The sequence below is a fragment of the Equus przewalskii genome, chromosome 1 (assembly GCF_037783145.1).
Source record: "Equus przewalskii isolate Varuska chromosome 1, EquPr2, whole genome shotgun sequence".
In the NCBI taxonomy this organism is placed as follows: Eukaryota; Metazoa; Chordata; class Mammalia; order Perissodactyla; family Equidae; genus Equus; species Equus przewalskii.
The window spans coordinates 104,382,558-104,400,152 of record NC_091831.1 but is presented as its reverse complement, the minus strand read 5'-3'; the positions used below and the strand labels follow the sequence as shown (position 1 = coordinate 104,400,152).

Below are 17,595 nucleotides of genomic sequence, written 5' to 3'. Positions count from 1 at the left end.
AGAAGACAGTTAACAGGAGTGAGTGATGAGGAGTGACAGTATGTAAGGTCTTGTCCCCCTCTACATACCCCAGAATTTCAGAAAGTTCATACATTAACACAAGGATGCTTTGTCCAGGGGCCTTCCTTTTAGAAAGAAAGCTGACTCCAAACTTGAAAATCCCTTCGAAGATTGCAAGGAAGAACTCCTTCATGCACACTGGACTTGGACAGAAGGGCCTCCCCGTTTTACTAACCAGACTTCCTGTGCTCACTGAGTTCTGTTCAGTCCCTTTCTCTGGGCCTCTGGATGTGTGCCCTAAGCTCTGGTTCTCATGATAACCTTTCAGTGGGCACGCTGAATACTTCTGGTTCCAACAGAGGAACTGAAGTATCTTCAGATTCTACCCATTAAAATACCTCTTCCCAGCTACTACCAGAGTGCAATGTTTTCTCCAGCACAGGAGGTGGTTTCTTTTGGCATTGAGAAGAGAAACGTTGTTGCAAATGCGAATTTCTTTTGTGAACACTTGAGACACTGTTGCCACTTGAACTTTCTTTTGCCATGCGTAACTGATTCGGCATAACAGCTAGTTTTCTGGGCAGAAGCTTGTTTGGAAGTTGTTTTAAACTCCGCCTGGGATTTCTAGGCAGTGGTTCTGTGGAGTTTTCCATTGGCGATTTCTCAAGATGTCAAGAAACTTGACAGATTCTTCTTGTCTTCCTTTTGAGAAAAGTGTGTAGCTCACACGTAGTTGTGCTAGGTTTGTTTTAGTTTTATTTCATGGATCTGAGCATTTTCATGTAAGCCTGCTCTTCCATCCTAGCCAATTTATTTAGAGAACTCCAGACTAATAAGCTGGGATGAAATATAGCAGCTCTCTCCGAGCCTGAGAAGCTCCTCACCACTCTGCTCCCTTTGATAGACATCTGTGCTTGCGGTCATTGAGTGGGTAGGACAACGTATGTGAGGACAGAGGGGAGGACAGGCTGAAGACTATTTTACAGGGCAAGAGCATCTGGTGCCGGCCATGGGCTCCCTGGCCCAAGGTTGGTTCTCCTGGCCGCGCCCTGAGTGCCTCTGCAGTCAGTCAGGGCTCCTCAAGATGGGACAGACACCCCTTCTTTCCAAAGTGGACCATCTGAACAAGTGGCAGGCATCTGTGCTTCACCGGCCGTCTCGGCCAAGAAGGTCAGTGTGGAGCTCTCATAGCAGCAGGGCATGCAAGCTTCAAAGCAGCCCCAGGGTGCGGCTCTCTTGATTCCCTCACTCTGGTTAATGTGACGACCAAAGACAAAGCAGTGGGGCCCAACCTGGGTTGAACTATTTGTCTTTTGGTCCTTGGTGCTATGTTTGTGAGGCTTAAAAGAATTCCGCAAAAACTTATCAGTACTTGAACTTAAACTTTGTACGTCTGTTGAGGAGGCTGGCAGGGAGGAGTAAAAACATGAGACCCAGAATTCACAGATGCTTATACTGAAATCTACTTACTGAGTAGGTTTCTTTTAAAAGAATGGGAGTATTTGAAAGGAACAGGGACTCTAGTGGGTGCTTCTGGGCCCCCATGGGTGGTAGGCCCCTTGGGATTCTGTCCTGGGTCCTCTTGGCACTCCTCAGATCTCCCTCTCACCCCATAAACAGTCTCCTATCTGTCTGTTGACCCCACCCATGACTTTGCCAGCTCAGAGACCACCGCCCCCCACCCCAGTTGCATCCATGCAGCTGCAGGCTGGGCATTTCCATTTGGATGTGTGCTCAAAAACAACACATCCCAAACTAAACTGAGCTTCCTCTACCTCTCCAAAAAAAAAAGAAAAAATGTTTGCCACACTTTTCACACTCTCTTCCAAATTCTCCAGATATATCTTGAATCTTCCTGCTTTCCCCATCTGTTCCACTGACTCCTTGATCTGGGCTGCCATCATAGCTCATGGAGATGGCTACTGTGGCCCCATGGGTCCCCTTTCTGTTCTGTTTTCCACTCAGCAGCCAAAGTGATCCTTCTAAAATGCACATCTGCTTAGAATCCTTAAATAGCGTCCCTTTCCTCTTAAGGGTAGTCCAAACTCCTACTTGTGGGTTAAAAGGCCCTTCTTGCCTCTCTCTACCTCAGATCTCACCGTCTTTCTTCCAAGTCTTCCCTACCCCTCCAGTCCCCAAAGCCTCAGTCACGCAGTCATGCTGAGTCTGGTTCTCTCCACCCGTACCCCCCACCAGGCCTGCCAACCCCCATGCACCTGCTAGCTCCTACTGGCTTTTCAAGCTTGGACCTGGCAGGCCCTTCCTCTGGAAAGCACTGCTCACTGGCCCCTTGCCTGCCCCTCTTTGTATTCCCCCTGCTCGTCCTCAGGGTGGGGAGCCCTGGGAGGGCTGGGCTGTCTGCTACCTACCATGTCTCCAGGACCTAGCCTAGAGCCTGGCTGATAACTAATGTATTTAAGTCAAGAGGAGCCTTTCTCATCCCCTCATCTGTGGCTAAGTGCTTTCTGGAGAATGCCAACAGCCTTGGGCAGGCTTCTGACCATACTGGGAGACCCTTACTCGGTCAGTTGACCCAGCTGGGCCCCGTTCTGTCTTGTCCCATCCCCTCCCCGTGGTGTCTGATGGAGTCAATGCCTCTCCTGGCAGGGCAAGAGAACCACAAAATTCCTCTGGCCCATGGATCTCACTGACGCTCTTTGGAGGCTGAGGTGCACTTTCCTGGAGTTAGCAGCAGCTCACCTTTATGCATAATGACACGTGTCCTTCTAGAAAGGCATCCCTCTTTTTATATGGAACAGCAGTGTGGCTCTTAGAGTAATCCAGAAATAACTAAGATGTCCCTCAAGTAGTCTGTCTTTTAACACAGAAGCCTGACCTTATTTGAACATCCATGAACTAGTTCTGTCCTTTAGAAATTATTTGGGATAAAACTGTTTGCGTTTTTTAACATCGTGTGGCTAAGTGGCCCCTCTTTCATTTTTTGTTCCTTGTGAAGAGATTGAGTTCTCCATCTTTTCTTCTAGCAGAGCACTTTATTATCATATGCTTTTAAAAATGGTTTTTCTGAGGTAAACATTGTTAAAGAACTTACTGGCAAGAACAAAAACAAATGTTAAAAAAAAACCCTAGAAAGAATTTAATAAATAATAGGACTCCAAGGAGGGAGAGAGTTGGTGTATGTGACTTTTTTCTTGTCCTGAAAAATGAAGAGAATGAGCTTTTAATGCAGTGCCTCTTTTTTTGTGTGTGGGGAAGATTGGCCCTGAGCTAACATCTGTTGCCAATCTTCCTCTTTTTGCTTGAGGAAGACTGTCGCTGAGCTAACGTCAGTGCCAATCTTCCTCTATTTTATGTGGGATACTGCCAAAGCGTGGCCTGACAAGCAGTGCAAGGTCTGCCCTTGGGATCCGAACCCCTGAATCCTGTGCTGTCAAACAGGGCGTGTGGACTTAGCCACTATGCCACCAGGCTGGCCCCCAGTGCCTCATTTTTATGTGACTGTGACCCTGAACCAATCCTTTTAGTGGTAGTTGTGGGAATGTTGTTAGCTTTTCCAAGAATTTAGATAGGCTTTTGTTTTTATTGTTGGTCATTATTATAAGAATTTCTGTGAATAGAAAGATCTCATGGGCAAAATCAATTTGCTTTTTTCCCCTGTATTTTTGTTAGTTTATAGCAGCTTTTCTTTTCCTTTTATTTTTAAAAGTAGAAATGCCTTTCATCACACTAGGTGTACTCCTTATTCGTGGAAGTCAGGCAGGAAAGAGCTTCTCTTCCTTTCTCCCATAGCTCGGTAATTGGAAATTTGGTAACTGTACTAAATTTTACATTTTGGCATTCATGTGGAGCAGCCATCCATCTGCTGGCGAGACACACTGCCCCAGGCTTTTCAAGAAATCCCTTAATAGTCCTGAACACTAATAATATTTATATACATTGAGATGAGGCAAAATTTACAGCAGGCTTCTGGGGCTGGCTCCAGGACTCTCTAATCCTGAACTTCCACGTGTTGTCTGCCTGCCTCCCAGAATCCTCTCCGATTGTGCCGCAGCCAGGGCAACACCGGCTTCCATCCCTTGAGCGGCCTCTTATTTATGGAATTTGTCTTCTAGCAGCAAGTCACCTCTCCTTTCTCCCCCTCTCCCCATCACACTCCCTGTTTATTCCCCCAGAGTATTTGCTATGTGTTTGTGCAGTTTGTATCATGTAACATAAAGAAATCCCTTAATTCGTGATTGCTTTAGGAGGAGTTGTTCTGTCTATAAAGAACATAATTTTAGGGGCTGGCTCCATGGCCGAGTGGTTAAGTTCACGTGCTCCGCTGCAGTGGCACAGGGTTTGGATCCTGGGTGTGGACATGACACCGCTCATCAGGCCACGTTGAGGCGGTGTCCCACATCCCACAACTGGAAGGACCTGCAACTAAGATATACAACTATGTACGGGGGTTTGGGAAGATAAAGCAGAAAAAAAAAAAAAAGATTGGCAACAGTTGTTAGCTCAGGTGCCAATCTTTTTTTAAAAAAAAAAAGAACATAATTTTACCTAATTTAAGCTTTACTGAAATTCTTCCCATCACTGAAGTAGCTCCCATCACTGAAACAAAACCCTAATTCCCCAGCCTGTGTGCTACTTGTGGCAAGAACTGACTGACTATGCACTTCCTTGTAACACATCCCTTGGCAGGGCAGGGGGCAGGGGGAAGGTCTCAATGGGCTGCTACCCAGAGATGTTGTTTCCAGTGGAATGGGAGATGGAACACAAACTATATCTACAGATACTTTGTCAGGTATTTATTTTTTTCTTTCTCATACTGGAAATGCCCAACATTTGCGTTTGGGTATAACTGATTCCAAGCTAGCACATGGGGACATTTTTCTGTTCTTTTAAATGCTAAGTTTTTAGTATTACATTAATAGCTATTTGATATTAATGTCTGATACTTGTCATTTTATATAGCATTTAATTTAAATTGTAAGTGATGAAAAGGGAGTTTTGCAAGTAAATATTGGTCCCAGTTAGTCTCTGATGATGATTGTAAGGTTCTTAATCAGTTTTCCCCTCCTCCAATCACAAAGCATGGCGGTGAAGAGCAGCCCCCAGGGACTCAGTGCTCTGAGTGGGACGTATGCTTAATACAGCTGGTTTGTGCTGACGAGCAGGACTGTGCACATGCTTTCTGCAGCCAGTTTCATTTTAACCACATGAACCTCATGGATCTATTATAGCATATAAACTTTGTAGGGACAACATAACAAGCCTGCGTGTCTCTTCTCCTCTTGCCTGATCCCTCTTATTTCAGCTCTGCCCTCTCTGGTCATCACACCCTTTGTGCTGCTGCCAGATTACCTTTCTAATATGAAAATCTGACCATGTTGCTCCCCTGCCTGAAACTTTCAGTGATGCCCATGGTCCACCAATTGGTGTAAACACCTCAGACAGGCCTTTGGTGCTTCCCTGAGCTAGCCCCCCTCTCTGTCCCAGCATCATCTGTGACTGGTCCCTGGCCTTCTTCACAGACACCCAGTCCTCCCTCCACAGTGACTCAATTGCTTCCACATGCGTTGACATGTGATTCCACCTGTGTTATTCTCTATTCCTATCCTCTTTGTCTTTTGTCTTTCAGCTCCAGCCTCAACACCACACCTCTGCTAGGCCTTCCCTGGCACCCAGGGCCCAGGGCACACCAAGCGCCTCCATTCACTCTCACACTTGCCTCTGGTATATCATCCGTTCCTTGAGGACAGGGTCTGGCACATGGGTGTAGCACGCACACAATAAATAGTTGCTAAGTGGATAAATAACTGAAGGATAGATGGACTTAGGTTCTCTTGTTATTAGTTTAAAAACCTGAACTAGGGAGATGCAATTTCGTTGTTTCTTTAGATCTTGAGCCTTGAAGTTACCTCCATAATGGATATATTTGAAATTAGTCATTTAATCTATTCGATTATTAGATGTCTTTGAGTGTGAGATTTGAGGGTAGAGTGTATGTGTGCATGTGTCTGTGTGCATTTACCACAAATATCCTAGGCCTGTCAATCCAAATCAGTGTTATCTTCTTAAAGATAATCACCTTAGTAGACAATATATGTATCTCCACACTTTAGGAGCTCCTACAACATATACTTTTTGGTGTGATTGGAGATAGTTAGTCTTTGTTATTTCTTGGGTAGATTGGTTTCAGAAATAGCCAGAAGTTATTGAGAGACAATTCTGGTTAACAAAAATGAGATAAACCAACAGGAATAATTTTCTTCTTGGCTTACAGATAGCTCTAAAGGTGTGTCTTATGTGGGATTAGTTCTATTGCATAAAACAAATAGCAGCACTTAAACAAAATGAAAATTTATTTCTCTCTCAAGAAGTCTAGATGTAAGCAGCCCAGGGTTAGCCTACTGGCTATATCGTCATGAGGGACCAAGTACCTTCCTCTTGCTCCATGATTCTTAATGGGCCACCTCGTGGTCCAACATGGCTGCTTGAGCTTCTTGCATTACTCCTGCACTCCAGCCAGCAAGGAGGAGAAAGAGCACGCCCCCTCTGATTCAAGGAATCTTCTAAGAAGTTGCACCCAAAAAAGTTTTCTTTTGTCTCACTGGGTAAAACTTAGTCACTTCTAGCTACGAGAGAGGCTGGGAGACATAGGATCTAGCTGGATGGCAAAATGCCCAGTTAAAAATCAAGTTCTAATACCAAAAACGTAAGAAGAATAAATAGTGGAAGGCAACCTATTGTCTCTGTCACAGGATGATTTCAAATGAGAAAACTGCAAAATTATTTTAAGCTTAACAGTATCACGAGAATTTGCTTTCTTCATAGGTTTCAGTATTTGTTTGAATGTCCAAGTTCTGATAACCTGTTTCTAAATTCACCTGTTTGCAGTGAAATAGGAACTCTTGGACACAGCTATTTGGTGGATAAATTGGTACATACTTTCCGGAGGACAGTTTGACCCAGCAAAGTCAATTCTGGAAATTGATCCTAATGAAATAATTAAGGGCTCTCATGAAGATTTCAGTGCTGATTATAATAATAAAATGTTAGGAATAAGCAAGATGTCTAATCGTAGGAGACTGATTATAACTTACAATACACTAGACCATAGGATGCGATGCAGGTGTTAAATGACTGTGGAATTCACAGTATGTTATGCCAAAAAATGCTTTCAGAATGGCTCGACCCCTTTGCTATAGATAGTGATATGTGCATGCACATGCATAGGAAAGGATCTGGAAGGGTCCACATGAAGGTATTAATAGGCGGGTATTTGTGGGCCGCTGGACTAGATGGTCTTTATATTCCTTTTTTCTTATGTGTGATCTCTGATTTTTTTTTTTTGAGCATGTATTTTTATTATAAGGAAAAGCAATAATAGAATCTTCACTAAAAAAGGCATGCCAGAGTCAATAATATACATATTTAAATAATTTTGTGTTGTTTTCCAATTCATGGAAAAAATAGGAAACATATAATGCAAACCAGATTTCATATTTTATTGATTTATATTTTATTTGCTGGTGAGGCTGACAGCCCCATAGTGTGAGCATTACAGCATTGTTGTGGAAATAGATGCCAGCTCATCTACTTGGGATGTGAACTGTGGATCTCTGGTTTTCAGACACTGCTTTCACTCAACTTTAGCCTAGAGAGGCTCAGAGGAGATGGTTTCTAATATCCTATGGTCCTGTGGGCTCAGAGACACTGCCCACCCATCCACTTTCTTGTCTTTGAGAATAGCCATCAGATGTAGGACTTTGCAGTGATGTCATAGGTTAGGGAGCGTGAATAAGTTAATATCATTGCTTATTTGGGGTAAGACCTTTGATATGATGCAAGCAGACACAAACGTATCTAAAACCATTTTGTAAACCTGAATGGTATCATCTTGACTATATTCTGTTTTAATCATTTTTAAAATAAATGGGCATTTCTGCACACTAAGACTATTCAAGATATTTCAGTAAGGAACACATCCGAAATGGAGAATGAACAGAGCATAATGCCTTTTAAAGTAATAATACACTGTACTGTTCGCCTTGGGCTGCTACGTTGTCATGCACCTCAGGCAACTTTCTACTCTGGGTATTATTGCCCCCATTTTATAGAGGAGAAAAGAGAGGATCAAGGTCAAAGAAGCTAATGACTCATCCAAGATGGAATACCCGGTAAATAGGAGAGGCTGGACTTAAAACCCTGCTCCCCAGACTCAAAATGCAGACTCAATTTTCTCCCTGCCCTGATGAAACTCTGAATATGGTCTACAGTACTGTCATTGCAGCCCTAACGTGGGATGCAGGGCCCAGTGATTTTCCGTTTGGGGATTTCGTGTGTGATTGGTTGGTTTTTGTCAGTGGAGGGATCTGGTGTTGGTGACCAGAGAATGACCAAGAAGAATGCTGGCTAGGCCCGGAGGAGGGCGTCCAGTTCCTCGAGTCTCACGGCCTTGTCCCCTCTGCCCCCCACAGTGTGCCCGAGCGCGTGCGGGAAGCGGGCGTGCACCGAGAACAACGAGTGCTGCCACCCCGAGTGCCTGGGCAGCTGCAGCGCGCCCGACAACGACACGGCCTGCGTCGCCTGCCGCCACTACTTCTACGCCGGCGTCTGCGTGCCCACCTGCCCGCCCAACACCTATCGCTTTGAGGGCTGGCGCTGCGTGGACCGCGACTTCTGTGCCAACATCCCCAGCGCCGAGGGCAGCGACTCTGAGGGCTTCGTGATCCACGACGGCGAGTGCATGCAGGAGTGCCCCTCGGGGTTCATCCGCAACGGCAGTCAGAGGTCAGTCTCAGGGCCTGTCGCTCACGCAGGCGGCTTGGAGGGAGCAGAAAGGCGGGCTCTGCCAGTTGTTCCATCTGGGACCCCAGGGAGGTTAAGGGAGATGGGTCTTCTTGGAGGGCTGGCATAATTTTTCATGAGATTCTAGGAGCAATTGGCAGTTTTTGTTTGTTTTGGAAGTGTACTGACAGGACACTTGAAATTAAGGACTTGACTTGCTGACTCATGTACCCAGAGGTCACTGTCGCCCCTGGTGGGGGGACACCACGACAACGATGACACTATAGATTTAGGTTTCCCTCACCCCTAGTGCTACTCAGCACTAGCCCAGTGAAGGCTTTGGGATTGCAAGAGGGAAGACAAGGCAAGCCCCTGCAGCATCCTGGAGGCAGCCAGCAGGCCTAAAGAGTCTCTTAGCACAGGCCCTGTGCCTGTACTGGCCGCTGCTGAGGGTAAGCAGTAGCTTCAAGGAACCTGCATCGTCCATCAGCACCTCCTCTCTCTCACCCCCTCCACCCTCACCCTCCCTCAGTTTCCTATGTGCTCCTCGTTTTCCTTCCTAAATGTTGAGACTTTGCTTGGGAAGCAAAGAAGTTCCTTACAGCAAATGGCACCCCTCTTTGTATGCCATCTGGACTTCCATGACATTGTCATGTTTTTGAAAAAGGAGTGCTATCATCATTACAAAATATACGGCTGTAACCCTGGGAGCAAAAGAAGACTAGAGGTGTGGAGCTGCGGTTCCATCCTCTGGAGCAGAGCAGAGAACTTTTAGGAAAGAGTAGTTCAGTTGTCACAGACCAAAAGCCTCCCTCATGGTGAGGGAGGGCCAGGGGACCCTTGCATTCCTGGGTTCTTCAAACTATTCTACAAATATAAAATGCTGTTAGGAAAGTAAACATTAATTTTGAATATAATGTGTCATTTACCTGCTTTTTGCTGCAGTCTATTTCTGTAAATGGCATCAAGTAAGTCTTTATAAAGGATATTCTTTATAATATTTGAAGATGCTACTTCTATCACAGGCTTACCTTCAAATCAAAGATGAAACTCAATTTCGTAATATTAGATGTAGAACAACTTTCTGCCCATTATAATTTCTATAACCATTGTCATAGTAAAAATTACTCTAAATACTTTAAAATGATAAATGTGTCAAGGACTCCAATGGACTGTTAAGTATACGTATTCCAACCAACATAAGTCTACCACGTTTTACTCACATTTTATTGGCAGCTGTAGACCTTAAAAGGGCTTTGCCAGTGCCCTGATGTGGCTCTGCCACAGTTCCTCCTGGGGGTAGAAGGATGGGACAGCTGGTCTGTGAACTGGAGATGATACCGTCTTTGTCCTGTGGATACATTTTTCTATGATGTTGCAGGCAATGTGTTGTAGTACTGAGGGTGCAGTGCATTCAACAGTGTTATTTCTCCCCCTGCAGCGTATTCAAAGAACTGAGCCGTTATTTTTCCCTATGCAATTCTTACAGTCTGTTCAAAGCTACAGATCTGCCTTTTCCATTTTAAAATAAAATGCCATCAAGAAATAATAAATCCCTCCTCAGCCTTTAAGGCCTGTTTGACACTTACTTTAAAATATTTATTTTTTAATACTGCTTATACCCTCTCTGTATCAGAGTACACTCCAGGAAGATTAATCTATAAACTAGTAATCAGAACATTTGCTTAGAAAAACATTTTTAAAGTGCTAGATGATTCCTAGACATTTTGACAAAGGTGTTCGGTTCAGAAATTGCTATTTGAATAAAATGTCATGGAGAACTAAGCGTCCGCTTACCTTACAACACAGAAGTTACACTCCTGGATATTTATCCCAGGAAAATGAAAACTTATGTCCACACAGAAATACATACGCAGTTGATCAGAGTGGCTTTATTTGAAATAGCCAAAAACTGGAAATAACTCAGATGTCCCACCAGAGGTAAATGGCTCAGCAAACTGTGGCACATCCACACCATGGAATATTATTTAGCAATAAAAAGAAATAAACTATTGAAATACACAACAACTTGGATGGATCTCAAGAACATTATGCTGAAGAAAAGCCAATCTCAAAAGGTCACATACTGTATAATTCCACTTATATAACATTCTCAAAATGACAGAATTATGGAGATGGAGAACAGATTAGTGGTTATCAGGAAGGAGTTAGGAATATGGGGATGTGGTGACTGTGTGGAAGATCTTTGTGGACTAGTTCTGTATCTTGATTGCAACTGTGATTACACAGTGATAAGATGACATAGAATCATACACATACGTTGTACCAGTGTTATTTCCTGGATTCGATATTGCAATAGCATTATATAAGAGGTAACCATTGGGGAGAACTCGGGGAAGCTTACATGGGACCTTTCTGTACTCTTTGCAACTTTCCGTGAATCTGTAATTATTTCAAAATGAAAAGTTTTTTAAAGGGAGGATGAGGGCATTATATGGTACGTAGGTAACTTAGAAGCAATAAAAACCAAGAAAAAGGGAAGCTACTACCCATGCTAGAAATGAGAATGTTGAGTATGATGTTAGAGAAAGGAGAGATCTCCCTTTCTATGGTTGGCCCAGTTCCTTTGGAAACCTTGCCTCCCATTCGCCCAACATGAAATAGGAAAATACCAGAGAATTTTGTTTACCTATAAGCTTTTAAACAAAACAAAACCCTGCCTTTTTGCCTTAGATATGCAATGAAGTTCCAGGAAAAAAAAAGAAGGCTTTAATGAAAAGAGCTATAACTTACACTGTTTCTTTGAATGTTTTTTACTTGTCTACATGAAGTTTAAAAGATCATTCAAGAACAACAATGTAAATATAATGGCTCTCCAACTCACCATCCTATTATACACACATCCCATAATGTTGTATCATTTATTTTGTTTGGAAATCAACCCAACTTTTGATCCTTCCTCTGTGGCTCAGCAGCTGGATTAGCGTTTTGTGTGCTATTTCCTAAATAATGGTAGGTAGGCAGGAATAGTGCCAGTCTCACTCACTGTCCCTCACTCTTGGTGTTTGTGGCATGTTCAGGATAGCATATGAAAAAGGAGCTCATTACTAAGTAACGGAAGTTCCTTGCTTATATTGTGTATGCAGCAAAAACAGCATTTGGATCAATTTACAAGTTGCTGCAAAACGCTGTCAAGAAATAATTTCAGTTGTGCTTTAGCAAGAAAATAATGGATCTGTGCTATACTACATGCCTTTCGGAGTCCCTCATTGGGTTTTCTGGGACGCTGGCTGTGGGAGTCAGACTCTTGTTAGTGGCAGAGATACTGCTGTCCCTTTGCTGCCCCTGTCCACTCTCCAGTGTCTCCTCCAGGGTGCGCCAGGCAGGGGCCACGACATCAGAGAGCAGCCCCATTCTCCTCAGGAGCCCCCAGTGCTTCCTTTCTGCCAAGCTCTTTCTCCCACATGGGACCAGCTGGCTCACCAGTCGACAGTCTATGACACACACATGCTTCAAGGATGTATCACATATTTTGTCTGGAAACAAGCAGCATGCTTTTCCCATGTAGGCACTTTTCTTCCTTTTGTTTGCAATTTGAGTGGCTTATCCTGGGTGGGCTTGGGGATGAGATACAGTGTGACCGCTTGAATGCTTCAAAACAGTTGGTTTTTATAATTTGTACTGTAAAAACAACTAGAATAAGACCATATCCTTATGATTTGTTTAATGCAAGGAGACAGTCTGATCTCTGTGTTTCTGGTTGCTTCCTTATCTCCAACAGCATGTATTGCATCCCTTGTGAAGGTCCTTGCCCCAAAGTCTGTGAGGAAGAAAAGAAAACAAAGACCATTGATTCTGTTACTTCTGCTCAAATGCTCCAAGGATGCACCATCTTCAAGGGCAATTTGCTCATTAATATCCGACGAGGCAGTAAGTATTTCATCGCCCTGGAAGAGGTGACTGGATCTCTTGGTTTCTTTTGTTGATGCTTTTCCTACCCATCCATGACTCACAACTAAAATATGGGCCTAGAAAAACAACATGGTGCGTAAGCCTCATGCTTGATGTCTCTCCTTTGAGTTTCCCTCAAAGATAAAAAACAGATTGAAAGGCAGTCTGTTTTCTAGCCATTGGCAGTGTTTATTCCTGCAGAGGGTCATCCCTCTTCTTTCTTTTAGTCGCGTCTTATGCAGGAGAGGCAGGTCCCAACACACACAAATGCCAGAAGAGACCGAGGGATCAGAGTTATGACTCAGCAGCCTCCAGCTGGAGCCAAATCCACACAGTTTTAAGTCCAAAGAGTTTCGGTTACTTCGATATATTGAGGAGACTGAGCAAAGAGAAGAGTTTAATGATATCACTTTAAAATTTTATTGTCCAAAAGAATGGTTGATCTCCAAATTTACTTCTGAGAACCAAAAAGATAAAAGTAAGTGTCATCATTTATTTAGAGCTTCCGTCTCACCCCTGTAGGGTCACCATCATCTGCAGTAGATGGCGTCCCTGGTCATTGCCTTTGTGCAGGGCAGTTCCCATTGACTTATTCTGTCATATTTTCACTTCTGGTCTTTAACTGACAAGGGCTTCTAGTCGTGGTGCCTTGAATTCTCCACCTCCAGGACCACTTGGTCAAGGTACTGGTAGTTTCATAAGGTAGAATAAATATAAGAAAACTTTGAGGTTGAAAGGAATTTTTTTCCTAAATCCTTTTGTGAAGAAATTGTTTTTACAGTTCAAGAAAAAAAAATGACTAATTACTTTATTCTGTGAATTTACATTTCCTTAGTACTGTTTGTTAAATGAATGAGCTATATTCTCATGGTGTAGACGTGGCAGAAGCAAGTTTTTGCTTAGTTTTTCTGAATTTTTTGATAGTCCTTGTTTTTCATGACACTTTTCACCTGTTGACGACAGGGATAACTTTGTTTCCACACAGCTACCCTCATGGTATTCTGCGGTTTTATTCTTTTTGCTCTTACTAAATTTCCTAATTTTTAAAAAGATTTCCTCATTCCTAGAACATACCCTTTAAGTGCGTAAACCTTCCTTTTTTAATTCTTTTAAATCTTCTTATCCTAAAGATAAAAACTGAATCCGTGAATTAAATCATGGAGAAGTATAATTTGAGAGGGAATTGGGACATATTCTTGCGTGATAATGGAATGTGTCTTCCAATTTATGTCCAGCTCAGGAAATCAGCTGGATTCAGGGTGACAGGACGTCTCATTGGAAAGGACATTCCCAGCCTTGACTACAGGGCCTGTGTCCTGCCCCACGTTTAAGATTCATCTTCTTTTCCTTGACACATCAACAGTAGGCAAACTCTAGTCTTTACAACTTGGATTTCTCTTGGAAAACCATTAACTGGGGCCTTGCCCTCAAGGACAGTACCCTTATTCTTTTATTTTTATCAATTCAAAGCAAAATAGAACCTTTCATTAAATAAGCCTTCACAAGTCATACAGGGTAAAATCCTGTTAGTTGAACCATACTCAATTTATTATAGTTTTGATGTAAGTTGAACTGAAGTTTACTATTGACTTTGAGAAAAATATAGGGTAAATAAGAGGAAAGGAAATAAACTGTTTATATATCATGTTGTTTTTACACATATATTAGCAGCTATTAGAAAATAATACATGTACCTTATAGAAAATTTAGAGATGAATTTTTAAAAAGCACCTGCAGATAACCATTGTTGACATTTTGGTGTGTTTTCCCGTCTTAGTAGGATGGAACCTTTAAATATAGATCCCTGTATCTTAGGAACTAGAAATGCAGCACAGGCAGCTCCTAACGAGACAGGGAAAATGTTGTTTATTTAGTCATGCCCTTGTACTGTGGAGGCAGCGCTGTCTGTTGACAGAGCACATTAAAAGACGTTCCCTAGATTTGTCGGCCTTTGCTAATTGGCATCTGGTATTTATGATTTTACGTTCTGTTCATCGGCCTGGGAGCAGCAGTACCGGGCCTTCTAGAAACACACTTTCCCCTGCCTCAGGAGCTCTGTCCTGGGAGGGGTTGTTGAAAGTCAAGCCCGGGGAAGTGCATTTTTGACGGAGGACAGTGGGTCCTGTGCCAGCAGCCGGAGCATCTCAGCGGCACCACAAAACAAGACCTGCCACCGAATCGCTCCCTACACGTTTGTGAGAAACCAAGTATGTCGCCCTTACGCTCAGTGACCACTCAGTCACACGGTCCCTCTCGCTGTAGATAACATTGCCTCGGAACTGGAGAACTTCATGGGGCTCATCGAGGTGGTGACAGGCTACGTGAAGATCCGCCATTCCCACGCCTTAGTCTCCTTGTCCTTCCTGAAGAACCTCCGCCAGATCTTAGGAGAGGAGCAGCTGGAGGGGTAAGTGCTGCCCAGAGTTTGTGAGCTGACATTCTCCTGTTACCAAATAAGTAGCATGCTTTGAAAATTCTACGTGGCTAGGTAAGGGTTCTTTCTTGTTAAAAGGAAGACAGGAAGAAGAGACAGTGTGCTGGTACCACCTGAGTGATGGCTTGCCTCGGTAGAGTCTCTTGTAGTCAGGATTCTCCATCCTCGGGACACTGCTGTTTTGGAAAACTGTGTTGTGACCCCTCAGTCAAGGGCGGCCTGTCTACTGTGGCTGGTGAAACAGCAGACAGGGATGCTGTTTGGGCTCTTTCTCCCAAGAGTGACAGGAATGGGTCTAAAATACTTAACTCTCCATGAAATCATCATTTACATGACCCTTGTCTGCCTCAAGATACTGCACTCTCCTACATAAAAACCATTCCGTCTTTCAAAATAGATCGGGATATAAGAGATTCGGAGAAGTATGGATATAAGAGATTCGGAGAAGTATGGATATAAGAGATTCGGAGAAGTATGGACAGTTCGTTTTGTTATAAAGAACTCTTGATTCACAAGATTGTTTTTATTGATTAGCTTATAGGATTTGTGCTATTGATAGGATTTTTGTCTTCTGCAGAAATGTGCTTTGTAATAGGGGTTTTAAAATAGCTGGAGGCTTTCCACCAGAGGATAAATAAAAGTTGGCGCTTATTGCACACACAGTTTCTTTTCAGCAGTTAGCCTGTGTGTACCTTTGCATCTGTACTTTTTTCTTCACAGTTTTCCTTTTAAATACAGCTCTTGCCTGGCTTTAAGTTAATGATTTGAAATAAAAGGAGACATCCATGAATGAGTGGATTCCTTCTAAAGAGAATTGGGGAAATAATTTAGGAAAGAAAGAGGTGGGAAGGTCATGGGAAAGGTTGTCCTTGCGAATTATCTGCCCCAACTGGATAAAGTTACCGCAAAAGAGTTCCTTTACAGCCTCTCTGCTTTTCTCAGCCTAACTCTTGGTCAGTCTTAAATTCTTAAAATTCCATCATCTGATACAGCTCAAGAGAGAGGGCAGCTCTTCATTCCATCCTTGAAAAGCACACTGTCCTCCCCACTGGGAACACTGATCCTTTAGAAAAACTTCTTTCTTCTCGCAAATCCAAGAGGCTGCCACTACGCCCAGTCCTGGAGTGCTCCAGGTCGCTTACAAGGCAAGCCGGGGCTCTGCCAATTTGAGGTGGTGGTTATTGTTTGTTGTATTAAATTTTAAAATGAATTTTAGCGCAGTTCTTTTTTTCTCCAAGTAGGTTTGTGTTTCTGGAATCCCCAGGGTTGGTAGGCACTTTGTCTTTGGCAGATAGGTATCTGCAAGTTTTCCTGCTGCTTAAGGCTACACATTTTTCCCCAGGCTGAGCTCGTGATAGACATAGAGGTGAAAGCTGAGAGGAGAGTTTAATTAATTTTTACTAGGTACTATTACATGATGTGATTCCTTTTTAGTTGTGTGTTAACTAAAAGTATTATGCGTTTAAATGTAGCTGAAAAGTAATGCCCTATTTTTATTTGCAAGAATATTTGTGATGTATTTCTCCTTATTGGGACACTTCCAAGCTCAGGTAAGCTTTGGGCCCGTGCCCTGCTATGAGTGTTTTAGATGGTGAGGGGGGGCGAATGGGCCTCAGGTTGTCACAACCTGCTGCTGATCAATAGCCCTTGTAGCTCTGAGGCTGCTGGCCTTCCAGCCTTTAATCCTGCGTGCTGCTTCTTGGAGGCTCTGTCTTGAGCTAGGGTGCTTAATAATCTTGTCTCTCTTGAAGGGAATTGAGTTCTTTCCCCTGCCTTCCTCACCCGTAACCAAAAAGGTGTAGGTCATCCTCGCTTGTGGTGAACTCCCCCACAACTATCTTTGTAGCAGGTATGACCAGCAGCAACATCTCAGTTCTTTATTTCTCCTCCTCAGATTTAGGAAGAGAGTTAGGTCCAGCCCCTTCACCTGCTGCCCTCGCTCCTGCAAGAAGGGAAGAGTCAGGGGGAGGAAGAGAAGAACAAAATATGATAAATAGATAAATGCCGAGAGGGCAAAGCAGAACTTGCAAGGTGCCCCAAGGGAAAGAAAAGGAACGTGCCATGGGCATGAAAAAGAGTCAGATATCTGATTAAGAAGATCAAACCGGCTTCTGAGAAGAGGTGGCATTCGAGATGGGCCTGGAAGGGTTTCCGGAAACAGTCAGAAAGAAGAGGGTGAAGAAAGGCAGTTCAGGGTAGGGCGGCAGGAGCAAAGGCAACGAGTTTGGGCATCCTGGGACCTGTTTGGCAAATAATTCTGGAAAGGTAGGTGGTATTAGAATTACGTAAGGTGTTATGCACCCAGGTGTGGAGGTTATAATTTAGGTAGGCAGTAGCACGTATTCAAGGCTTCTGAGTTAGAGGAGTGTTAACCGAGCTGTCTGGAAATTTAATTTCTGAACATTCGATTTCTGCGTGCTTTTGATTGAAGCCAAGATAACTTCTATCCCAGTGGTTCCCAAACTTTGCTATGCCTTAGAAAATCCTGATTCCCAAGTTGCACCCTGTCC

General features: G+C 43.5%; 1 protein-coding gene across 2 annotated transcripts in view; it reads left to right on the top strand.

Moving 5' to 3' along the window:
• IGF1R (insulin like growth factor 1 receptor) overlaps positions 1-17,595 on the top strand; it is a 291,645-nt gene that overhangs the window by 216,085 nt on the left and 57,965 nt on the right. For both annotated transcript variants that reach the window (XM_070619913.1, XM_070619922.1), the window contains exons 3-5: positions 8,430-8,742; positions 12,482-12,630; positions 14,914-15,058. In XM_070619913.1, coding sequence (XP_070476014.1) covers positions 8,430-8,742; positions 12,482-12,630; positions 14,914-15,058 — 607 coding nt within the window. The remainder of the gene's footprint in view (positions 1-8,429; positions 8,743-12,481; positions 12,631-14,913; positions 15,059-17,595) is intronic.